General features: G+C 45.6%; 1 protein-coding gene across 2 annotated transcripts in view; it reads left to right on the top strand.

Annotated features, from left to right (window-relative positions):
- The window catches only part of LOC144694544 (cartilage acidic protein 1-like), a 286,667-nt gene that overhangs the window by 180,221 nt on the left and 79,699 nt on the right, over positions 1 to 26,747 (top strand). For both annotated transcript variants that reach the window (XM_078565103.1, XM_078565102.1), the window contains exon 6: positions 6,604 to 6,749. In XM_078565103.1, the coding sequence (XP_078421229.1) occupies positions 6,604 to 6,749 (146 nt within the window). The remainder of the gene's footprint in view (positions 1 to 6,603; positions 6,750 to 26,747) is intronic.

Raw genomic sequence — 26,747 nt, 5'->3', positions numbered from 1 at the left:
CTCCTCGGGCCACACCCCCCGCCACCCCCCACCCGCCCACCCGCCTTGCTGTGAGTCCATCCAAACTTACCTGGTCCTGGACTCCGGGGTTTTGATTCTGGGACCGCTTGCAGGCCCCAGTCCTGGCCACTGCACTATGGGCACTGCTGGAAGTGCTGAGGTTGAGCCAGGAGCAGACGTCCAGTCTCCAGCCCATTAACATTCCTTGCAGTGATAAGTGGCCGCGGGCCATTCATATTCCCTGCCGACTCTGCAGGTGATGGGGCACCTGAAGAGTAAAGAAGTCTTGCCACAGTTTTGGTGAGACCACATCTGGAGCGCTGTGTGCGGTTTTGGTTTCCACATTCAAGAAAGGATACGCTTGCTTTGGAGGCGGTGCAGCGATGGTTCACTAGATTGGTCCCTGGGACGAGGGGGTTGCCCTATGATAAGGTTAGGCCTATATTCTCTGGAGTTTAGGGGAATCTCATTGAAATGTACAAGATTCTGAAGGGGTTTGATAGGGTGGACACGCTGAGAGATTGTTTCCGCTGGTCGGGGAAATCTAAAACACAGTCTCAGGATCAGGGGCCGATCATTTAGGACTGAGGTGAGGAGAAATTACTTCACTCAAAGGGTTGTGAATCTTTGGAATTCTCTACCCCAGAGGGTTGTGGATGCCCCACCATTGAATATATTTAAACCTGAATTTTACCTTTGGCGTGCGGGCACGTACCCAATATGCCAGAACGTAATATGACGCGTGTTGATGTTGGGCGTGCGTCCCAACGTCATCGCGCACTTGCGCATATTTTGTCTGGCGGGCGCGCGCCAGAGTCGGCTGCTTATCCACCGATAATTGAAAGGCCTATTGAGGCCATTAAGGACGTAATGAATGAAATGTACGCTGCCCATCCAACCGAACGGTTGGCGGGCAGGCGAAAAAGCCAAGCGGCCTTTACATTTTTTAGGGAAACCTCATCCACGAGCGGGATGAGGTTTCCTAAAGCTAATACTAATCAAATGAGCCTTTATTTTGACATTAAAAACATGCCCCCTCTCATGTGACACATTCACATGAGAGGGGACGTGTTTCATTACATTTCTACTGTATTTATTCATTTTTTTTTTAAAAAGCGCTTCAGTCTCCCTGAGGCACGGAGCTACCTCAGGGAGATTGAAGAGCTCTTTCACGCACTGTGCACCAGGCCCGCTCTCGCTCCTCCCCCCACCCCACCCCCCGCCCGCACAGGTAGCGCTGAGCGCTGCCGCTCGTGATCCACGCAGGGAGGGCCTTAATTGAGACCCGCCCGTGTGAAACCGCGGAGCCGATGGTGGGCGGTGGTCAGATTCCCGGCTGCCTTCGCCTGCTCCCGCCGAGCCCGCCCGCCAAGGGAAAAATTCAGGCCTCAAGGTTGGGATAAGACGGATTTTTTGGTCTCTCGTGGAATCAAGGGACATGGGGAGCGGGCAGGAAAATGGAGTTGAGACCCAAAGTCAGCCATGATCGTACTGAATGGCAGAGCAGACTCGATGGACCGAGCTGGATGGACACTTGGCACATCATAACATTCAAGGCTATGGGGCCAAGCGCTGGTAAATGGGATTAGGGGTAGGTAGGTCAGGTGTTTCTCACGTGTCGGTGCAGACTCGATGGGCCAAAGGGCCTCTTCTGCACTGTGTGATTCTGTGATGGGCCCTGTGGTCCTCTCCTGTTCGTATTTCTAGAGTCCTTTTGTAACCCCCTCCACCCAAAAAACCCTGCCCTTTATATCGAGAGTAAGATATGGCTGCTGCCTGCTTCCCTTACTGTTGTTTCCTGAGCCTCCTTATATTTCTTTTTTTATTTTTGAGGATGGGAATGGTTCATGAAGTTCTAGTGATTGAGGAAAGAGGGGGGCTGTGAAAATCTTTTACAATCCCGACTGGTTTTGGACACAGCCTCACTGGCCCTTGTAAAATCCATCCTATAATGCCTGATTGAATTCTACCAGTGGAGGAGATGGGGAAAGAGAGAGAGAGAGACACATTCAGCAGTTTATCTCCTGGGGTTTTTGCAAGCTTAATAAAGGTTTATAAAGATACTCCTGACAACTGAACAGCCCTTTCCAATAAAATGTTATAGTTCGTTCCAGCAGTCCACCCTGGGAATATAAAATATGTTATAAAAGGCTCACTTGGGGAGTCTCTAATTTTCAGTTTGCGATCGGGCTGGTTAGAATGGAAAGTCCTGCTCTCCTGGCAAGGTTCGAAATGAAATGGGCCTCCGGAAGAAACGGGACCTTTGTCACCGGGTTTGGGGGGGTGGTGGGGGTGGGTGGGTAGAGGCCGCAGCGCGTAACTTCCCGTCGCTTGGTAGGTGCTGCAAGGCTGTTTTCCCTGACTTGGAGAGCTGAGAGCTCTCAGAACGAGGGTCAGCCATTTTAAGACTGAGCTGAGGGAGGCGGTGACATTAGCGGCATTGTCAGTGGGTTAGTAATCCAGAGACCCAGGGTGATCCACTCTGGGGACCTGTTGGGGTTTGAGTCCCGCCCTGGCTGATGGTGGAATTTGAATTCGATGAAAAACCTGGAATTAAAAGACTAACGACGACCATGTGAAACCATTACGGGTTGTCGTTAAAAAACCTGTCTGGCCTACATGTGACTCCAAACCCACAGCAATATGGTTGACTCTGCAATGGCCCAGCGAGCCACTCAGCTCTCAAGGGCAATTAGGGACGGGCAGCGAATGCTGGCCCAGTCAGCGATGCCCACATCCCGTGAATGAATTAAAAATAAAGGAGACATTTCTTCTCTTAGAGGATTGGGAGCCTTTGAAATTCTCTCACATGGTTTGTGGGAACCCTCGAGGAATTTGATTCTGCACAGCTCCCGTGTTGTGAGTTTTTGCTGAGGCGTTGTGATGCTCACTATAACATCTCTGGCTCTCTACCCTTCTCTCTCACTCTCTCTCACTCTCTCTCTCTATCTCCTCCTTTATGACACTTCTTAAAACCTAACATTTCTGGCTCAGAATATGGTGGAGTGGACATTAAAGTATTCCTGCATACAAGGGATTTGTATTCCAACTCATGCGCCTCCACCCTCCCCTTACTCGATTGCCCCCTCCTCCACAAACCCTCAGACTTGCCTCCATAGCCACTCACCCAGTATTCGTGGCGGGCAGACCGTAGGAGTCATGCGGAGGTGAAAAAAAAATGTTGCTTCTAACCTTCTAATAGAGCTCGCACTCCTACACACTTGATGCTGAAATGAACTCTCAGTCACGAAACGCAGTGTTTTACTTTGGTATCACTTTAACTGTGTTCACTTGCTATCTGTGGAAAAAGCAGCTTAATTACTTGTATCTAGCCACCCTTTGCTAAATATTTTCTTGGCCCACCTATGAAAGGATGAGAAAAGGTGCATATGAGCGCGCATGTGAAAGGGTAGAATAGGCATCACAGAGCACAAGAGGGTTAGTTCTGTTGTTAAACCAGTGAGTTACACCTTCATATAGTTACAGGCAGTAGAACACGGGTTAAAAGCAGGCATCCAGGCCACTGACAGGAGTCAGCAAAAGACCATAGGACAGAAGAGCAGAAATTAGGCCATTCGGCCCATCGAGTCTGCTCCGTCATTTAATCATGGCTGATAAGTTTCTCAACCCCATTCTCCCGCCTTCTCCCCGTAACCTTTGACCCCCTTACCAATCAAGAACCTATTTATCTCAGTCTTAAATACACTCAATGACCTGGCCCCCACAGCCTTCTGTGGCAATGAATTCCATAGATTCACCACTCTCTGGCTAAAGAAGTTTTTCCTCATCTCTGTTCTAAAAGGTCTTCCCTTTACTCTGAGGCTGTGCCCTCGGGTCCTAGTCTCTCCTACTAATGGAAACATCTTCCCCACGTCCACTCTATCCAGGCCTTTTCAGTATTCTGTAAGTTTCAATCAGACCCCCCCTCATCCTTCTAAACTCCATCGAGTATAGACCCAGAGTCCTCAAACGTTCCTCATATGTTAAGCCTTTCATTCCTGGGATCATTCTCGTGAACCTCCTCTGGACCCTCTCCAGGGCCAGCACATCCTTCCTGAGAGCAAAGCTACCTATAGCAGATCCAAATTTGCAACACTCGTGTCTGAAGAGAGCGTCCACCTTAAGGATACTGTGTATGAAGTGGAAATTGCAATCGACAAAAAGGTCTCCATTAAACACAGTGAATCGCTCTCAGATGTAATATATTAGATGCAAGAAAATCTTCCCCTATATATTTTCCTACTATTCACGTTGTCAAGGAATTAATTGGACTGTCCGGTTGTAATGTATTACTCCATACACTGCACTAACTGAGGAATTCAAATTGGTTCTATTGTAAAGTGTATTTTGCCAATCTGGAACTTTGCGAAACTTGGTTTGATTGTTGAGGGTATTTGATTGCTGCTAATGTCGAGTCAGCATATTTGGAAGGCTGAACAAAGAGCAGGCTAAGTGACAACCACCTTATTTATCAGTGTAAGATTTTAGTGTTAGTTATAGTCTCACCCGCCTCTTATCAGGCCTGAGCAGAATCGAGGCCATTGACGCAACTGATTTACGATTGACACAAGTTATGCGGTTTCGATTAGAGTGTCTAATCTTAGAAAAGTTCTCTCTCTCTGGCTCTCATGCTCTTTATATCTCGCTGTCAACCAACATTAGTCAGATTTGGGTCAATAAGCCTTCTGAACCTTTGTAAACAACCTGGACTCAAGTGTCGGGAGCAGCTTTGTAACGTTTGCAGCTGATATGAAACTTGGCAAAGTAATAGATAATGATGACGACAATTAAAGACTTTGGGATGATATAAACAGTGTGGTTAATGGACAGAAGCTGGGACAGATGGAGTGTTCTTCTACTCATCCATGAGATGTGGGCATCACTGGCAAAGCCAAAGTTTACTGCCCATCTCTTATTACCCTTGAGAAGGTGGTGATGAGTCACCTTCTTGAACCACTGCAGTCCATGTGGTGTAAGTACACCCACAGCACTGTTCAATGCAGAGAAGTGTGAAGTGATGCAATTTGGTAGGACTAATATGGAAGGACAGTGTACTAACAATGGCACAATTTAGAAACATGTAAATGAACAGAGAGACCTTGGGGTCGACCTATAGAAATCCTTAAATGTGGCAAGGCAATATGGTAAAAGCATTTTGGGTTTCTCTATAGAGGCACAGACTACAACAGCAAAGAGACCATGCTAGAAATTTATAAATCGCTGATTCGGCCTCAGCTGGAATATTGTGGACAATTCTGGGCCTCACACTTCAGGAAAGATGTAAAGATTTTAGAAAGGGAACAGAGGAGGTTTACCAGAATGTTACAAAGAATGAGGAACTTCAGTTATGAAGAGAGGTTGGAGCAGTTAGGATAGTTCTCCCTGGAACAAGGAAGATTAAGAGGTGAACTATTAGAGGTGTTCAAGATGATGAGAAGTTTTGATAAAGCAGATGGATAAAAATGTTTGCCTCTGCTGAGTGGGTCAGTAACTAGAGGTGAAAGATTTAAAAGCATTGACACAAGATCTAGGGCGGGGGGAAGATGAGAATTTTTCACTCAGGGTTGCTGGGGATCTGGAAGGCTCGATCTGAAAAGGTGCTGGAAGCTAATTCCATGAATAATTTTAAGAGGGAGTTGGACAGACACTTGAGGATGAGGAACTCCCAGAGTTACAGGTAAAAAGCTGGGCTACAGGCCTAAGTACAACTGCTGTCTCATAGAGCCAGCTCGGGCACAATGGGCTGAATGGCCTCCCTATGATTCTATGAACATCAACTAAGTCAGATCATTTGGCTCAGCAGCTAAATGGTTACTGCCTTTGCCTCCAGGCAAACCTGGACCACCATAAACTGGATCTACCAACTTGATTCTCTTACCTGCAGCCCTGTAAAGAGGGGATTGAAGATTTGTAATTGATGTTGGGTTGAGAAGGATAATTTACATTTATACAGTGTGTGTTTGATTGTATGAATGTGTGTGTGTTTGTGTGAATGTGTGCATTAATGAATATGTGTGTGTGTGTATTTGTGTGAGTGTATGTTTGTTTGTGTGTTCGTTTGTGTGTGTGCGTCTGTATGAGTGTGTGCATGAATAAGTGTGTGTATGTTTGTGTGTGTGCGCATATGAGTGTGTGTATGTTTGCGTGTGTGTAGGAGCGTGCGTGTGTTTGTGTGTGTGTGTGGTTATTTGTGTGTGTGAGTGCATGAGTGTGAGAGTGTGTATGTGTGAGTGAGAGCGTGTGTGTGAGTGTGAGCATGTGAGTGTGAGTGTGCCGATGTGTATCTAGAAACTGAAATAAAAAATGAGGATCATTTCATTGAAAATTGCCAAATTACTTTGCAGGAAAAAGGGGCTTTTCAATACAATTCTCTCCAAACAGCCGCGTGGTGGAATCATTGTGATGAAAGTCTTGTTCTCCAATAATGACAATGCTCCTTTGAGGTTGCACGAGACGTAGGAAGAGTTTGGAGGAAAATGTAAAAGACATGAGGATTTTGGCAGGGGAAGAGGATTAGAAGGAAAAGACCGGCTTTGTAAACTGGTTTTGTTGGAGAAGGTGGGTGAGGCATGTTGTAATAACTGTTGGTCTATTGGCTCTCAGGGATTGATGATCCTCAGCAGCATGGCCGTGGACTGGCTCTGGCAGACTTCAACAGGGATGGGAAAGTGGATGTCGTGTACGGCAACTGGATGGGGCCACACCGCTTCTACCTGCAGACTAGCGTGAATGGAAGAGTCCGGTTTAGGGTAAGAATCCGTTGATTTATCTTCAATTATTTCACTGAGGGAGTGCTGCACTGTCGGAGGTGCCATCTTTCAGCTGAGACATTAAACTGAGGCCCCATCTGCTCGTTTGGGAACGTGAAAGATTCCAAGGCACTATTTTGAAGAAGAGCAGGGGTGTTCTCCCTGGTGTCCTGGCCAATATTTATATCCATCCATCAACACCGCAAAAAGCAGGTTATCTGGTTTTTATTACATTGCTTCTTTGTGGGAGCTTACTGTGCACAAACTGGCTGCCACGTTTTGTACACTATAACAGTGACTACGTTTCAACAGTTCTTAATTTGCCATAAAGCACTTTGAAGCATCTGGTGGTCATGAAAAGTGCTATATAAATGCAAGTCACTCTTTTTAAAACCAGGTTCAGTGGGGCTATTGCTGTTTGTCATATTCTTCGTTAAAGTGTTGGTTAGCTTGTTGGGCAATGCGTTGGTAATTGGGCACCTTCCACATGTTCACAAGATTAATACTATGAGGAGGGTGGCCACCAACTACCATCTCAAAGGCAACTAGGGATGGGCAATGATGCCAGCCTTGCCAGCAACACTCAGATCCCAAGAACGAATTTTTAAAAAAGCTATCTTATGTCGTCCATCCCGAAAACCCAGCAGTCTCGCCATCACAGGATTCAAATGTTTATTTCATGATCCCGTTTTGATCACTGCCTTTATGAAGAAAATCTTCCTTCTATCAGTCCCACAATCGTCTTTGAAACTCTCACACTCTTGACTTCTAATTTATTGTTTTTACTGTGAAGTTCGTGGTACTTGTCGATTTTCGGGCTTTTTTTTGGGGGGGGGGGAGGTGGAAAGCAGTGATGTAATGGCAACGTCACTGGACGAGTAATCCAGAGCCCAGCTAATTCTCTGGAGACACAGGTTCGAATCCCACCACGGCAGATGGTGGAATTTTAAATTCAATGAATTTAAGGCAAACTGCAATTGAAAAGCCTGGGCTGAATTTTTCACCCCCGTGTCAGGTGCACAGAGTCGGGAAATTTCCTAATTCAGCAAACCCGACTTGGGAGGAATTCCCAAAATGGCTGGATTTTCATTCTGAGTCGGGTTGGGTAGGGGAGGGGAGGGAGGGGAGGGAGGGTGGGGGGAGTGGTTGATGGGCGCTAGCTGGAGTCCGGCCCGCCTCCCTAGAAACGATGCGTAGGCAGCCACAGAGACTGCTGGGTGGAGATGCCGGCTGGTTAAAAGGCCCACCTCAAGGCCCTGGGACTTTGTCCCAGTTACAACAACAGCAGTAAAGCCAAAAAAAAACAGTCCTCTAATCCTCACCCCCCAACACACTCCCCATGCTAACTCATACCATCAAGTCCCCTGCCAAAGGCCCAATGTATCCTCCATGTCAACCTATGCCCCTCTACTCATCCCCATAGCCTTTTATTCTCCTATGCCAACTTTGTATCAACTCACGACAACCAACGTCCCCCACCCACCACCTTTTGCCATTGCTGTTTTACCATGGGCAGACCTAAGGAGCCATGGTAAGATGAAATAAAATAAAGTCCTAAATATCAATGACAGATTTCACTATATTAAAAAACACTCTCATTGATAAAGCCCATTCAAAATATTTAAATCCTTTCAAGTACTTAACCCCTTATAAAAACAAACATTTGTATTCATAGCCCAACATCAAAGACAGCTAATCTCTTCCTGACCACTTGGAGCTGTCAATTAAATTAAACAGTGAACTTACATGCTTACATGCTCCCCACTGTGATAATGATAGATTGTGGAAGCAGTCAAGCACTAATACTATAATGATAACCCTCAGGCTTATGTCAACAACCATATATTGATATTGCAAGTACTGTTTTTTCTGACTGCAGGTGTTTTTTTTCACAATTTAAAGAGCAGGAGATTTAAATGACTTGGCAGCTTGACAGTTTCACACACCCCATCCTACTTTTTACACAAATTCACGTCTACTCTTAACAATCCTAAAAGGGTACCTGACCTCTCCCAAAGGGTAACTGATCTCCCCCAAAGGGGGATACCCGATCCCTTCAGAAAGGGTACCTGATTTCTCCAAAAGGGTGCCTTACCTCTCCAAATAACCCTGGCAGCTTTAGGCCTTTTCCACCAATGTTGAAAGCCCGAGTCGTGAGTTGGAAATCCCAGCAACGAAAATTGCTCCTGTTTGAAGGCAGCTGCATTTTCTAAACATGCTGCTGCCTCTGTGAACTGTGGAATGTTTGAAATAGCCCCCCTCCCCCTGGTGAAAATGGTGGGTGCCGGTTCAGGGGCAGGACTTCCGGAGCTGGGACTCTGGCGCCATTTTGGCTAAGGCATTGGATCCCTTCCAACTCGGTGAAAATTCAAGCTCCAGCCTCAGTGGTGTTGGCCATGAAACTGGCATTGATTGTCATAAAAAACCCATCTGGTTCACTAACATCCTTTAGGGAAGGAAATCTGGCGGAGATGCCCGGTCTGGCCTATACGTGGCTCCAGGCCCACAGCGATGTGGTTGACTCTTAACTGCTCTCAGGGGCAATTAGGGATGGGCAACAAATGCTGGCCTTGCCAGTGCTGCCCGCATTCCATGAACAAAGAAAAGTGGTACTTCAATTAATTAAATACATATGGAGTCTCAGTAACAGTGACCATAAAACTACTGCATTGTTGTAGAACAAAAACCCCACCTGGTTCACTAGAATAACCTTTAGGGAAGGAAATCTGCTGCCCTCACCTGGCCTGGCCTTTTTGTGACTCCAGGCCCTCTGAAATGGTTGAGCAAATCACTCAGTTGTATTGAAGAATGTGGCTCACCACCAGGCTCTCAGGGGCAATTAGGGGGCGGGCAATGAAGGCTGGCCTTGCCACTGATGCCCGCATCCTGTAAATGAATGAAAAAAAAAATCTCTTTCAACTTCTGGGTAGTTAATGATTCATGGGGAACTTACATTTCCCTGTGTCATGTAGTAGTAACAAGCCAATTCCTCTCAAAGAGAAGATGGAGGGCATGGACGACTGGCAAGCGAGTGACTGATAGAGGAAGGATAGGGATGCGTGATCGAGTTTTTGATCTTGGTTCATTTCTAAAGCATGTAGGGCAGACATGCACACCTGTAGTCAGGGGAGTTGATGCAGTAGGCCAGGGGTTTCCAAGCATGTTTTGATTTGATTGCCTGCTTAGGTGCGGCTAGAAAGCATTTATGGTAGATTTTATTAAATATCCCTAGTGCACAACTCTGCGTGCCAGGAACCCTAGTCAGAATATTGGTCAGCTGGCTTTGCACATCTCTGTCAAGGCCTGCTCAATTAACTTTCAATATTGGCAATAAACTGGCAGTATTGGATCAGCTGACCATTATAGCCCCTTTGCTTCCTGAAGTTGCAAATCCTCCATGAAAATTACATGGGTTGCGCACCAGGTCAAAGGGAAATATTACTCAAACTTTTACTAAATGCTAGGCCGCCTTGCCCAATCTATCCTTCTTTGACCAGATGTCAGCAATTGGCTGGTTACACACCTGTGCAATGCTTTGGGACATTTTGCTATGTTAAAGATGCTATATAACAACAATACCTTGCACTTATATGGTGCCTTTAACATGTTAAAATGTTCCAATTTCACAGTGGCACAATCAAATAAAATTTGACCGAGCCACACAAAGAGATATTCGAATAGGTGTCAGAGAGGTATAGGTTTTAAGGAGCATCTTAAAGGTAGAGAGGGAGGTGGAGAGGTTTAGGGAGGGAATTCCAGAGCACAGGGCCCAGGCAGTCAAAGGCATGGCTCACCAATGGTGGAGCAGCTAAAATCGGAGATGAGCCAGAGGCCAGAATTGGAGGTGTGCACTGACCCCTGAGAGTTGTCAGACTGGAGGAGGTTACAGAGATAGGGAGGGGCTATGTCAATGAAAGTTGTTATTGTTGTTGTTGTAGTACGCTGTAGTTTGGATAGACCTACTGCAGGTCAAGCTTTTTGTTCAGCGTAAAAGAATGTACATAGTTGTGGTGGGGGGGTGGTGTAACACATTGCTTCTCCACTGCCTCCGTCTTCCAGGCTCATATTTGGCATTCTCACAAAGGGGCGAGTACATGAACCTGTGCTCCCAGCCGGGAGTGGCAATCAGAGAACACACAGATCAGAGAAAGGGTGGCAGCAGGATAGTGCCACAGACAACTGCCCAGCCCGTCATCACCCTCTGGTGCCACGCGACACAAGTGCCCACTTGGTGAGGTACCAGCGGGCCACAGATCTCCTTGAACACCACATCCCTCCCATGTGGTCGCATAGACTAAGCTTTTACTCTCCTGAGCTTTGAAGATAATGGGGGGTGATCAGATTGATGTATTTAAAATAATTAATGGAATTAGTAGGGTAGGTAAAGGGAATGATGGGGGTGGGGGTGGTTGGGTGGGGAGTCCAGTACAAGGCGGGGGGGAACCTGAAAGTTCGAGCTAGGCCATTCAAAGGTGATGTCAGGAAGAATTTCTTCAGCACAAAGAATGGTGGAAATCTGGAACTCTGTCCTCCAAAAAGACGTAAAGCTGGGGATCAGTTGAAAATGTAAAAACTGAGAATTTTAGATTTTTGTTCGGCATTATTGAGATAGGAAGGTTTTAAGTGTTACAGAACCAAGACGGGAAAATGGAGTTACGATACAGATCTGTCATGATCTAATTTAATGGTGGAATAGGATCAAGGAGCTGAATGGCCCCCACTTCCTTCTATCTTCCTTTGAGCCTTTGCGTTCATAAATTTCAGTAGATAGTTGTAATAAGGTTCATAAACAGCAAAAAGGCACCTAAATTTCATGCTGTTGAACTCTGATAGACACATCAATACTTTTATTAAGACAGTTTGTGTTCAGCTCAGAATTGCCCTAAATTACTGATTAGAATAACTGCTCTGAAGCCTTTTTTACAAAAGCCCAGCTTTTTCCATCATTCCGCCATCCTATCTGATGCTGAACAGTGGAAAATGCTCAACAAACATGGGGGGAGAATAGCAAATCGGTCCCTAAATGGTGCTATCTCAAATTGAAAATTGGTGCTCGGTTAACTTGGCCCATTATCGGGAGTATTAAAAATAGATAATTGCATCCATTTGAAGCCTGAATTACCACTTTAAGTGCCGATCAAAACAATAGGCTGCTCTCTGTGGGCTTGAGCAGCAATTTCTATTCCCAACTTTTCACGTTTGAATGTTCTTCATTAAAATCAGGAGTTCTGAACCAAGGGAGGGTGGTGTAACCCATTGTAATTGTGAACAATGGTTGAGAATGGAAAGGCGTTTAATCCATTGTAATTCCGTACAGACTTGATGGGCCAACTGGCCCCCTTCTGTGCCATAATTTTTTTTTACTATATAATAGGATGGGGTTTAATTCATTGTAATTCTGCAAGGTGGGTCAGAATTGGAAAGGGTTTAATCTATTATGATTCTGAACAGTGAGAGAGATTGTCGATTGTTTGGAATCTCGGCAATCAGAGTGAATGAGAAAGGTATTCTATGTCTAGTCACTGACTTGACCCAGTAAAATCTTACACAAAGGGAGATTCACCCATCACAACAACTCACCAAGGCTCCTTCAGCAGCACCTTCCAAACCTGTGACCTCTACCACCTAGAAGGACAAGGGCTGCAGATGCATGGGAACATCACCACCTGCAAGTTCCCTTCCAAGCCACACAACGTCCTGACCTGGAACTATATCGCTGTTTCTTCACTGTCACTGGGTCAAAAAAGCTCCCTTCCTAACAGCACTGTGGGTGTGGAAAGAGTTCGTTGTGGAATCTCATTTAGGTTAGGAGCTGTACTGTGGACACAACAGGACTGAGTGACAATGCCAAGTAATGTGTTAAAACAACAATTTTATTGAATATTGAATAATGATAACTATAATTAGAATAATAATATCATAATTGTATTTGGTAATACAAAAAGAAATAAGTATAAAGAAAGATAACTATTGAAAGGGGAAAGCACCATATATATATATATATATATATATCATGTAAAGAAGAAAGACTTCTTAAAATCACAAACATAACCCCAAATTAGCCTGTCCCATTACAGCTCCCCAAAATGGATTACCCCAACTTAGTCTGTTCCATGACCAGACCCTAAAAATTGGTAAAAGTTTCCCCTTGGTACATACATTACCAAGTTTCAGAATAGCCTTACATGGGGATGGAGTCTTTGGCCAGTCACTCTGATGTCTCTTCCTCCATAGTCTTCAGTAGTTGACTAATCCATTCTGGCTACCGCCCTGAATCCTGGGAGCAGTGTCCCCCTTTAAGCCAAATTCCTGGCTCCATTCCAGCCTTTCGAGGCCTTGTTCCGACATTCTCAAAACAGGTCTGGTAAACATATCTCCTTATCAATCCTCCTCACAGGCAGTGCAAGGTTTTGTAGACTTTGCCATAGTCAAGTTGTTTACGTGTCTTTTGATGGTGCCTCCTGTCTGCCATCAATCAGGTTGTATGTCCACCAATCAACCGCCATCTCCTGACCACCCCATGTAAGGCTATTCATTGTCCTGGCTTGTAGTTCAAGGGTCATGTAATGTAGTAAGAAAAAGAACTTCTGATAAATAAAATACAACTTTTATTTTAGCATTCTAGCTTAGAAAGAGAAAACAAAGATGTAGACCAAATGCCGAGCTGAGAAAAACGAGGTTTTGGGAAAACATGTCACTATTGATCATTATTATCAAAGCGCAATCACATCTGGGTTTAGATCAATGCCCACAAAGTACGGTTCAATACACGTTCACTTAAAAATCAAAAGTGAAGCGAAAATAAAATTGCAAAAATTAGTGATTGCTGTCTGTAGGCCTACAAGTGTATCCACACCACATAGACTGCAGCGGTTCAAGAGGGCGGCTCACCACCACTTTCTCAAGGGCAATTAGGCATGGGCAACAAATGCTGGCCTAACCCAGCGACGCCCACATCCCGCAAAAGAATAAAGAAAACCCATAGATAAAAACAAAAAGCTAAAAGCTACTGCGGATGCTGGAAATCCAAAACAAAAACAGAATTACCTGGAAAAACTCAGCAGGTCTGGCAGCATCGGCGGAGAAGAAATCAGTTGACGTTTCGAGTCCTCACGACCCTTCGGCGGAACTGAAGTATAGTTAGAAGAGAGGTGAAACATAAGCTGGTCTAAGGTGGGGGACGGGGGGAGAGAGAAGTTGAGGGTGGGGTGGTTGTGGGGATAAGCAAGCAGTGATAGGAGAAAACCCATGTTTGGCTTGGATTATTGGCAGGATAGTATTCCTATTATCCTGCTGAAAAACATGGTGGGCACGAACAGGGTATGAAAACTACCGGCGTCTAAAATAAAGCAGAATCTGCGCAGCAAAGGTAGACAGAGGATCAAATAAAACCATAGCTAAGGATTGCGTGATAAACAGGATCTCACGAAGGGACAATAACAGTCTTGTCCCCCAGGTCCCATTGATATCCAGAAGATTAACTCAACTGATTTAAACAGGTTGGAATGAAATATTCACTGATCATCAACTCTCATATGCTTTACAAAAGATAAAAAGAAGTAATATCATTAACATTAACTGTTTCCTTAATAGGGAAGTAATTCATTTGGGCGCAACCTCAGTATTGTCGACTGATTTGACCTTTAAAATAGAGTAAATATGTTTTGGATATATGAGCAATTTTAATGAATTCTATTGCATCATTTGATCAATCCAGTAATTTATTATCCGTGATTAGCTGATTCCGAAATTGTGAAAGGCTTTTATTAAATAAATTATTTTCTGCTTCTCCTCATTAATTTACGTGGCGAGCAGTTAGCACTTGTCTGATTGGTAAATCAATATCATGTAGTGACAGGCTCATTGAAAGGACATTTTTATAACCTTTCGTGGTGCACAGAGGATTGGGGTTTGTTAGTTTGAAGGTTTGTCCCTGTGTGTGGGCCCTGTTTTCCGATTTTCTCCGCTTCCCCATTACCTGCAGGCTGATACTGGCCCCGTAGGCCCCTTAACGAAATGGCTGGCCTTTATAGAGATGACCTGGCCATCCCATGGTCGGGGGCAGTCCTTGGAAATTGAAAGGCAAACGAACAGACAAGGCGCGGAACTGTGGCATCACACGTCACACGCGAGCCCAGACGATGAGTGTCTGCAGGTCCTTCAACCACAGGCATGGTGTCAGGTTTTGACTTGTTCTAAGTTCCATAGTTAGGCACTCGTGTTCATTCTGACAAGGATCGTCAGAAAAATCAGGCAAAATGCATTTATTCTTATTTTTCCTTCTCTGGTTGGGGAGGGGGGGAATAGTGATGCCAGTTTGAAAGTGGGACTTCAGTTGTTAACCGTCTGACCCAAAGGCAAGACCTGATGCCAACTGAGCCAAGCTGGCATTGCGGTTACATAGCAACTTAGGAAATAGGGGCAGGAGTGGGGCCATTCAGCCCCTCGAGCCTGCTGTGCCATTCAACTATATCATGGCTGATCTTCTACCTCAATGCCATTTTCCTGTCTATCCCCATATTCCTTGATGCCTTTAACATCTAGAAATCTATCGATCTCTGTCTTGAACGTGCTCAGTGATTGAGCTTCCACAGCAACTGGGGTAGAGAGTTCCAAAGATGCCCTTGGAGTGAAGAAAATTCCTCCTCATCTCAGTCCTAAATGGCCAACCTCTTGTTGTGAGACTGTGCCCCCTTGGTTCTAGATCCCCAGCCAGGGGAAACGTCCTTCCTGCATCTTTACCCTGTCGAGCCCTGTAAGAATTTTGTACGCCTCAATGAGATCACCTCGCATTCTTCTGAACTCCAGAGAATATAGGCCCAGTCTCCTCAATCTCTCCTCATAGGACAATCAAACTAAAGTCTTACTGTGCTCCATTGCCGTGTGACACACTCTAATCTAAGGAGCTCAGTCAAACAGCTTGATCTTAGACTTAAGCTGTTCTTAGAGCTAATTTATTGTCCTGGATCTTGCAGTCAGTGGTGATGGAACTGCACTTGGCGTACACTGTGCTGACAGCTGCCCACAGACATTTCATGGGCTTTTGAGCATAGGCTCACTGTCATCTTGAGTCTGATCCTCTAAAGACCACCCATGGTTTCTGTGAGCACAGCATGCAAAAATGAGGCCTTTCAGCCAATCAGATTAAAGATTCCTCACTGAGACACACACAGCCTGAACCAAGAATTATAAATTCGATTTAAATCATATACAGTGGGTGAAATAGAGATTGGGAAAGAAAAATGGGATTAAGAGAGAAAGAGAGATGAAAGAGAAAGGTAGAGATGTTTAAACAAATCTCCAACAATCATGAAATTCAGAAGGAATGAAACTCCACACTTGTAAAATTAAATTTTCAGTGCCAGAGAGTTTGTTTGGCAGTAATTATGACTTATTACTCCATTAAAAATTCATTTATGCACCAGCCCTAGCTTTTTGTTTAGTGAGTTAACAGGTAAGTACAGCAACCTCATGCCCTTGTGGGAATTTCATTGTGAAGTGTCTGTTACAGGTCAGCTTATGGGGAACCAGGTTAACTTGGACTCCAGCTTCCACATTTAACTCTGAATATGCGAACCTTGGAAGCTGCTCTCTGATTTGTTCCGCAATAATGGTGAGCGTTCATAACCTCACCGTTACTCTCAATGCAAAATCTGGGTCAATGTATCTTAACATGGGAGCAGGTTCTGTTGCTGACTGCCAGCACCTGTATTTATGGGTTACTGTGGGTATGAACATTTCATGCTAATTACTAGTACTTTGAAATTGACTGCCATCCACTTGCTGGTTTAATAACAAGCACATCAATAATGGAGGAACTTGCGTTTATATGGCATCTGTTATGACCTCAGGATATCCCAAGGTGGCTTAAAGCCAGTAGAGTACTCATGAAGACATGGTGTGCATAATGGCCTCCCTTGGCACCGTAACAACTGTGACGTGTAGCTACAGCTGTTATATAACAAAATGTAGCAGCCAATTTGTGCAGAGCAAGAACTCACAAATAGCAATGAGAAACTGGGAGTGTTAGCCTAGTGTCCATGCTCATGTCTCTGGAGTGAAACTTGAACCTAGAGCCTCCTAAGTGAGTGCTGCATTGTCTGAGTTGCCAACCTTCCAATGAGCCTCCATACACTGAGTTCTCTTTGTCTGTCAGCTGGATGGTCATAGGTTTAACAAGAAGAAGATAGCGTTTGCTTCTTCTAGAAGAATGAAAACAAGCATGTGGGCTTTTTAATCCAGCCCGGGGAACAGTTGTGACGGGTCAGCGTGACTTGGGGCGGGGTCTTCGTTCTCGTTGGGAGTCTCGCTCGTTGCCTGGAAAAGTGGCGAGGCGTTGGCACTGACTCTGAGAAGGGCGGTTTGCCGTATCTTCTGCCCATTAGCCAGTTAAGTGAGGACCCAGAAGGTGAGTTCTTGCCCGCCAACTCCATCTGGCCAATCAGAGGCCAGCAGCTCTTGCACTTGGCAGCGGCACAGAAGAGGCCGCTGCCAGCACAAGACCCCCGAACTTGGAGTTGCAGGATCACAGAACGACCCTGGAAAAAAGTGTGCTGCTGGCGGTGGGGGGGTGGTGGTGCGGGGGGGGGGAATGGGAGGGGGGGATTCTCGCAAGGTGGGGGCCACAGAGAGGGGGGTGTCCTTGGGGGTTGGCAGCAAGGGCAGAGGGGTGGCTGTCAGCGGCCACCCCACCCCCAGCCTCATGTCCATGCACTCGATCATGCACAGATTAGTACAGGTTGAGGGACCCGCACCACCCTAGCCCAGCTGACACGCACAGTTTTGCCTGTCATGCAGGTTGCGTGTTGGCAGACCCGCCTGGAGCTGAGAAGATTGCAGCAGAGACAGGAAGAGGCCCTTAAGTGGTCGTTAATAGGCCGCTTAAGGATCTCCAGTGGGGGTGGGCCGGGAATGTCGACCATGGGGCCTTCCCACCCAGAACTTACTTCCAGTGGAGTCAGAAAGGTGTCGGACATCAGTCCTGACGCCAACCCACCAAATTCTCAGGCCCGACTGCCTCCTTCCTTGCCTCCTGCGGGGGCAGAAGTTTCCGGCCTTGGTGTGAGATAGGACAAGGCTGCCGACGATTGGATGAGCTGAGGTTTACGGAGGGTGCAGAATGTGAGGGTTGGACAGCAGAACATTGGAGTAATGATGTAGCCTTGCCTGTGACAACCCCCATATAGCCCAGTGGCCTTCTGGCATTTACTGTCTAAGCTCACACGCTTGGCAAGGCAAGGATGCTGGCACACGTGTAATGTTGTCGTGATCCCCATAGAGACCGATAACTTTTAAAAAGGGATTTGAATTCCCAGTGACTGACTCGAAGGATCACACAACAAGATCTCTTGTTTTTAGATTTTCATTGGAGCAAACAAACTAAAATCAACATTACCAAATATTACCTATTGGCAACTAATGTACTAATCGACAGAAACGTTAACTTCCCGCAACATGATCGAAAACATCACGCTGCGTTTAGACGTTACACTGCACTATTCGCAGAATTGTAGTCTTTAAAGGAATCATTCCAAAGTTACTTCCAGCTTCCAATGGGCTCGCTTCACCCTGTTTCGCTGAGTTGTAACGCCCAGTGTCCATCAAAGGCCGTTTCCCTCGGTTTTCTGAGAATTCCTGAGCCTCCGGCAGCAAGGCCCACTCCGGTGACTCCTTCTCCTGGCCATGCCAGGGAAAATCTTCCAGTATCCTTAAATCTCTGCAGGATCCAACCCTTCGACCAGAGGATGAGTTCCCACCAACAACCCGCCTGGTAGCTAACAGAGAACAGCCTTTTCCCCTGCTGTCCACAACAGCTGCGGTTTTTACTCTCTCTCTCTCTCTCTCGGGATCCTCTCAGTCTCTCTCCTGGATCTTGAGTCAGTAAATCTGAGGGTCTGTGAGTCTGCCCAAAGCCAGCTGCTTCTGCCTTTGTGTTCAGGTCTTAAATCTGGCACTTGGGGGTTTCAATAGGACTTGACCTGGGTCCCAGACCCCATGGCCAAACCAGATTATATCGGCTTATCACCCAGCCAAACTAGCAGGAGGATCTTCCATTTCTTTATTCAGACAAGCTCCCACCGTCACAGCCTTACCCTGCCAGGCAAACACTGTACAAATGGAAGAATATAAAAGATTGAAGGTTATTCAAATAAGTCAGCATTTATTAGTGAACCTTTGAAAGAAAGATTAGCGTCTATATAGCAGATTTCATAACCTTAGGACATCCCAAAGTGTTTTACTGCTAGCAAAGTATCTGTGAAGCATAGTCACTGTTGTAATGTCGGAAACACAGCTGCTAATTCATGCACAGCAAGATACCAGGAACTGCAACCTGATAATCACCAGTAAGTCTGCTTTTCGGTATTGTTTGACGGATAAATATTGGCCAGGCTACGCTCTTCAAATAGTCCTATAGGATTTTTCACATCCACCTGAAAGAGCAGGCCTGGCCTCAATTTAACATCTCATTCCCTATAGGCAGCACAGCACTGGGAGTTAAAAACAAAAAACTACTGCGGATGCTGGAAATCCAAAACAAAAATAGAATTACCTGGAAAAACTCAGCAGGTCTGGCAGCATCGGCGGAGAAGAAAAGAGTCGACGTTTCGAGTCCTCATGACCCTTCAACAGAACTGCAGAAGGGTCATGAGGACTCGAAACGTCAACTCTTTTCTTCTCCGCCGATGCTGCCAGACCTGCTGAGTTTTTCCAGGTAATTCTATTTTTGTTTTACAGCACTGGGAGTGTCAGCCAGGATTTTGTGCTCAAGTCACCAAAGGGGGAACCTGAACCGAGAACCTCCAGACTTGGAGGCGAGATGGCTATCCAACTGAGCCAAGGCTGACATTGAATTGGGTGCACTACTGCCTGCGATGTTATAAAGGTTTCACTGACCCTGACCACTCGACCCATTTTTGGCTTTGTAAGCATTCCCTGACTCATACCTGAGTAGCATATCTTTTAGCTGCCAGAATGTAAAGGATAATTTCTGCAGGGCTTTGAGCCAAACTCCTTCCGCAGCCAATGTTCGTGAGTAATTTATTTCTCAGTGCAGGCGGCAAATTTCTAATATAGAATTCAAATCACCTGTCATCAATCAGCACGCTATCTGGGACTGGGCTTCCCTTGTTAAAGAAATGGGTTTGCATGTTTAAGCTTCGTACAGGCTTGCACTGTGATAGTGCCAGTTGTCAGGGAGCTGATGTACAGTCTATTAGGGAGCCAGTGGCACAGGAAATGAATGACCCCTGGTTCAGTTTAACCTTGAAATGAATAATTACCGTCTTAGCCTGCGATGGAGCTGATCAGAGGCCTGCCCAGTGGAACTGAGGATCATGAAGGAAAGAAAGAACTTGTGCTTTTATTGGGACTCTTACAGCCCTGAAACCTCCCCAAAGTGCTTTGCAGCCAATGAGGTGTTTCAAAAGCGCTGTAATGTAGGAAGCACAGTGGCTAATTTGCACAGCAATTTTGCAGGACCAATATGATCTGTTTTTCAGTTGATCTGTTGATTGAAGGTTAAATATTGACCAAGGTAACCTCCCCTCCCCCCCCCCCACCCCAAATTTCAAAATAGTGCCAAGGAATCTTTTGTGTTCACCTGAGCTGAGGAGATGGAGCCTCAGTTTAACAATGCCTCCAATGTTGCAGCACTCTCTCTTTCGATCCTGTGACCTGGAGGGTCAGCCTTGATTTTGACGCTTCAGTCTCTGGGGCGGGGTTTGAACCCACAATCTTCTGACTTGGAGGCGAGAGCATTGCAGAACCACAGCTGCGCAATTGGACTCAACTTTCCCCCCCCTCTCCACCTCCACCACCACCTCCGTACCTGCAGCTGGAAAACAGTTTTAGATCTCAATTATTGGAGTGAAGACCTTAAAAAAAGGCAATTGCGGGAAGAACAACAGTGATAATAATCATGAAGGTCAAACATTTTGAATCACCACCCATTGCAAAGGAAATCAATACCTGAACACAGCAATGCCTGATTCAAGATGTGCAGGAAGGAAGAATTGTCAGCATCCTTCCAGGGCTTAATAAGACAAAGATAAAAGGCTTTGTTTATCAGTCCGCAGCCTGAAATCTTCCAGAAGGTCTCCTGCCTCCAGACCCAAGTCCTACTCAATCCGAAGTTAACCGGTCTCCGCTCAGGAGCAGCAGGCAATTCTGTATTGCCCTTCAGTGCCCAGGAGACACAAGACAAGCTGGGGTTGTTATAAGATGATCACAATTTTGCTGATCTCTGCTGGAGAGTGAGCAGAGTAAGCAAAGTTAGCAGGGGACTGGAGGAGACCTGTGGAGCTGCATCCCTAGTAAGAACCTTAAAGAGGAGTTCTCTCTCAAAGAAATTCCCAGCAGCTCTCCTTAATTTGCCTTGCGTCCATCCTTCACCCTCCTTTTCCCTTCCCTTCTCTTCCTGACTGCAGTGTTGCAGGAGGTGGTTCAGAAGGTAGCAATCTTGCGTCTGAGGCAGAAATGTGTGGGTTCAAGCCCCAGTTCAGAATCTGCAGTATGTAAACCAAGCTGATGCCCCAGTGCAGTACTGGGGGAGTGCTGCAGTGTTGGAGGTCCTGTCTTTCAGATGATAAACTAAGACGCTGTTTGTCCTCTCACCAGAAGGAAAAAACAGTTTGGACCCAGTACTCTTATTTCCCAGTTTTACTGGTGTTCCATTTTAAGGTATACAAGGCCAGTTCGGACCAATATTCTTATTTCCCAGTTTTTACAGTTTTTTTTTCCTCCTGGGAGGGGAGCATAAAGGATCCTGTGACACTGTTCTATGAAGAGTTTGGTGTCCAGGCCAACGTTAATCTCTCAACAAACACCTGAAGCAGGTGACTTCTTCATTTAAAAGTTTGTTGTGCACAAATTGGCACTTGCGTTTCCTGTGTTACAACAGTGAACAACTTGGACGTAAAGCTGGGGTGTACTGAGGTCGTCCAGTGACCTCTGCCGGAGGTATATAGGTGTGAACACAAAGTAAAAGAGCTTGCATGTGGCATCCATCATAATCAGGTAACTTAACCTGGTTTGTTCACCAGGAACTTACATTAGACTGTGTTCAGCATCTCCCAAACAATACCCAAGTCACAAGATAGATAGAAAATACCCATTTGGCTTATTTTTGCTCCTTAATCTATAACAGCCCTCAAAATCCCTCCCTTATAACCTCCGACTGTTTCTAAGATGGTGTTGCCTTCATGACAATACTCAGAAGCCCATCCACATGTTAAACACTCTTATAGTATGAAGAAATGTTTCCTGACCTCAGTCCTTAAGTTAGAATTTGTGCTCCCTTCTCTTTCTCTCATGACTGAATGTCAATTAGCACCTCAAGTTGCATTTATCTGTCACCTTTCAGTTCCACAGGGCATCCCCAAGTGATATACAGCCAATTATATTTGAAGGGTAGTCACTGTTATGTCAGCAAACTAATCTGTTGTGTACAGCGGGGGCTGACAAACAGCGGTGAAGTAAATCATTTGTAATTAATACATTTTGGAGATGATGATCAAGGGATGAAAGTTGCCTGGGACAGACGGTAACCTCTGTAGGAAGGGATAGGATTTATTATCAATAAGCAAATAAAAAAGGAAATGAAGAGGTTTTCCATAAAGCATTGAGACACAGGATTCGGTTGCATCGTTCTACCTAAAACAGTGCTGTCCACCACATCAGCCAGATGTGATTAACTGGGAGTTCAGATGTGGGCTAATTAATTTCCGATAAATAAATAAGACGACAAGTGATAGACAACGTCATTGAATCGTGTCACCTCAATATTGGAGGTTGCACGGAAGGTTTTGAACTTTAACCTTTTTGAAGCTGGGTAAGATGGTAAGGAAAAGAGTACGAGTGATCATTGTGCTTGCGCTACTTCCGTAGTCTTTGAATGGTGGTGGGATGTTTGTTAAGTGGACATGCATACTTGTGGAGCACATTTACCTGGATGTATACAAGGCGTTTTTGACAATTTAGCTCAAACTGTTCTTGGCCAAGGGAGGAAGGGAAATAGGGAGTAAGGTTCAGGGTAAGGAATGGGGGCTTAGGGGTAGAAGAGAGCTCTAACTTGTAGAGAAATCTATAGCACCATTGGTTAGAGTGTCTGACAATAGGGATCCTGTGTCAGGATGGAAGTTGGTGGGATGAAGTTGGTGGGATGAAAGTTGGACACAGTGATGTCCATTCCAGTTTATGATGGCAGTGCATGGGTCACAATCATCGAGTACATTTAGAGAACAGGAGACGACATGGATTTAAGATATAATCGGCAAAAGGGACAGGGTAGGAGATAAGGAGAAATTTTTACTCAATGAGTTGTGACCTGGAATGTGCTGCCACAGGGGATGGTGGAAGCAAATTCGGCAATAACTTTCGAAATGGAATTGTACAGACACTTGAAAAGGAGTAATTTGCAGAGCTGTGGAGAAAGAGCAGGGAATGGGACTAATTGGATAACTCTTTGGGAGATCTGCCACAGGCACGATGGGCTGCATGGCCACCTGCTGTGTGTGATTTCACATTTCTATAATAATTGTACCCTTTTCAAATTACTTGTTTTAGAGTTTCCATTCATTTGTATCTTTTATGTAACTACTGCACAGTTTAATTACACGGTGCTTGTGGGCAGGGTACATTTATACTCTTGGTGTTTTAGACCATAAGACATAGGAGCAGAAATTAGGCCATTCGGCCCATCGAGTCTGCTCCGCCTTTCAATCATGGCTGATAAGTTTCTCAACCCCATTCTCCCGCCTTCTCCCCATAACCTTTGATCCTCTTGCCAATCAAGAACCTATCTACTCTGAGGCTGTGCCCTCGGGCCCTAGTCTCTCCTACTAATGGACGCATCTTCCCCACGTCCACTCTATCCAGGCCTTTCAGTATTCTGTAAGTTTCAATCAGATCCCCCCCTCATCCTTCTAAACTCCATCGAGTATAGACCCAGAGTCCTCAAACGTTCCTCATATGTTAAGGCTTTCATTCCTGGGATCGTTTTGACATAGCTCTGCTTTACACTGGGGAGCAATGCGCATTTAAAAGTGAGGCCTTGGGGTTCAGTTAGGGCAAGGGCTGTTGCCCCTAAGGTCCTCACATTGGGTTTCCTTGTCAATGGATGGGTTGCTATTCTGTTACCATTGTTGTGGGCCTTAGCTTTGGCTGGCCTTGGTTAATCAATAGAGTCTGCTGAAGGCAAGGCTGTTGGTAAACGTTACCTTACATTAAACATTGTTCTAACCATAGACAGGACATGGCTTCAACTAGAACCATTCCTCAGTAGGCCCTGTTGTCATGTGATCTTACATCACTGATGATGTAGACTGTCTACACTACAGCTATGTTACATGAATATTATTACTCTTTTATTCAACTATAGGGGATGTAGGCATTGTGGGTAAGGCCAGCAAATATGCCCATTCCTAGCTGCCCTGACAGTGAACCTCCCTTTGAACACAACTAAATGGCTTGCTAAGCCATTTCAGAGTCATTGCTGAGGGTTTGCAATCACGTATGGGTAACTAGTATCTAAACTGGGGTGAGCACAGCAGATTTCCTTCCCTAAATAGCATTAGTGAACTGGGTGGGTTTTTACAATAAGGGAGCTTCATGGTTACCATTGCTGAGACTAGCGTTTTTATTCCAGACTTATTTAATTGACTAAATTTAAAATCTGTAGTTGCTATGGTGGGATTTGGACTCATGTCTCTTGTCTAGGCCTCTGAATTACTAGTCCATTAGCATAACCATTCTGCCACTATACCTGTCTATAAAATCACAGTGACGTTGCTTCTCCTTTTATGGATGAAAAGCCCAACGGTTCTCTGGTCACTCCTCACAATTTCGTTGTCTTTCACAGAATCGCAGAATTGTTATGGCGTAGAAGGAGGCCATTCAGCCCATCGTGTCTCCACCGGCTCTCTGAGTATTTTAACTTAGTGCCAAATCTCCTGCCTTTTCCCCGTAACCCTGCACGTTGTTTCTATTTAAATAATCACCCGATGCCCTCTTGAATGGCCTCGATGGAACCTGCCTCCGCCACACTCCCAGGCAGTGCGTTCCAGACCCGAACTACTCGCTGTGTGAAAGAGTTTTTTTCTCACCTCGCATTCGCTCCTTTGACCCTGGGGATCTGGCTTTGGAGCTACCTCCAAGGCTTGAATGACCTCCCTTGTGTCTCGTTGACCACAGTCATCGCCTTCAGAAGAGGTAGAAAGGGAAGGAGAGAAAATTGGAAAAAACGAGAGAGAAAGAAATTCACCACAGTTACATAAAAATATTAAGAAAAAGAGGTACATGAGCAAAATAAATAATGTTTGTGTGGCATTACCTCAGCAGCACTGAGCATTGCTTGGTTAATGTGTTACATTCTTTCCCTCTATTATATTCCACACACATTTTGATATCTGTCATATAAAATTACCTGTCAGGCCGAATAAATAGCTAGGAAACATAAGCAGCTCATGTTAGGCTCCAGGCATTTTATGTAGGGAAATTGATTAGCAGAACATTATTCTTACAAGTACCAGGAAGTGTTATGTAGTTGATTCCTGTTGAGTTAATAACTTGAGTGCCACAGAATTTAATTCACTTATCAGAGCCCAGGTCATTTAGTCAAGATTCATGGTGAGGATTGTTTCAGTGTCCTCGTTAAAGGTGGTGTGGCAGACTGGTGACTGAGGGGGAGGTGGTGGTGGTGGTGAGGGAGGGAGGAAGGGGGCTGGCGGGGGGTGTGGTGGTGGAGGGGGAGGGAGGGGGGGGGTGCGGTGGTGGGGTGGGGAGGGAGGGAGGGGGGGTGGCGGGGGGTGTGGTGGTGGGGGGGATGGAGGGAGGGGGGGTGGCGGGGGATGTGGTGGTGGGGGGGGAGGGAGGGAGGGGGGGTGGCGGGGGGTGTGGTGGTGGGGGGGGTCACATCTGCAGACTCGCAAGTGGAACTGTTGTGAAAGGGTTCATTGGAAAAGGACAGGGCGAGCTCCCACATAGGGGTAGTGAGTAAATGGGGCAGCACTGAACGACCCATAACAAGAAGGCTCCAGGTTTCATTTTGCATCAATGCTACTTTGGATTATATCGGTTGACGTGTTCCTGGCGTCTGAAGCTAGGGAAGGCCAATCAACAACAAAACTTGCATTTATATAGCCCCACTGATGTAGTGAACCTTTCAGGGAAGCTTCACAGGTTCGTGAATCAGTCAGAATTTGACACTGAGCCACAGAAGGTGACATTAGGACAGGTGACCTGAAGCTTGGTCAAAGAAGTAGGTTGTAAGGAGCATCTTAAAGGAGAAGAGAGAGGTAGACAAGCAGAGTAAGGCAGATAATTTCAGAGCTTACGGCCAAGGCAACTGAAGGCAGGGCCACCAGGTACTGGAGAGATTAAAATCAAGGATGATAAACAGCCAGAGTTGGAGGAATGTCAATATCTCGGGAAAGCTATAGGACTGCAGGGTGTCACAGAGATATCGAGGGAGTGAGGCATGGATGGATTTGAAAATAAGGATGAAAATTTTAAAATCAAGACTTTTTTGTACTGAGGAGCCCAATGCAGGTCAGCGAGCACAAGGATGACGGGTGAACGGGACTTGGTGGAAGTTAGGATGCGAGCAGCAGGATGTTGGAAAGGCTCAAGTTTGCAGGGAACGCAGCTGAAATATGATCATGCGGGAACACAATCAGGGTCAGTTGTGATAAAATGTTTGTCAGGTTTGCAAAACAAAATGTTTGCCAATACCTACTGAGCATGAGGAACAGCTACTTGTGTGAAGTATCCAATGACCTGTCACCATCTGTGCAGATGTAGCTGCGTTTTGTGTTTTCAGAGACCAATCCTGGGCCATTTTTGAGGTATGTGGCTCTGTACAATAATGGATAGTGTATTTACCCATTGAACCATAGAATCCTAAATTGGTTACAGCACAGAAGGAGGCCATTTGGCCCATCATGTCTATTGCCAGCAACTCAGCTCCCCTGCCCTTTCCACGTAACCTCGCAAATCTTTTAT

The sequence above is a fragment of the Cetorhinus maximus genome, chromosome 20 (assembly GCF_964194155.1).
Source record: "Cetorhinus maximus chromosome 20, sCetMax3.hap1.1, whole genome shotgun sequence".
Classification (NCBI taxonomy): domain Eukaryota; kingdom Metazoa; phylum Chordata; class Chondrichthyes; order Lamniformes; family Cetorhinidae; genus Cetorhinus; species Cetorhinus maximus.
The sequence above is the reverse complement of the archived record's forward strand: the minus strand, read 5'-3'. Positions and strand labels throughout refer to the sequence as shown.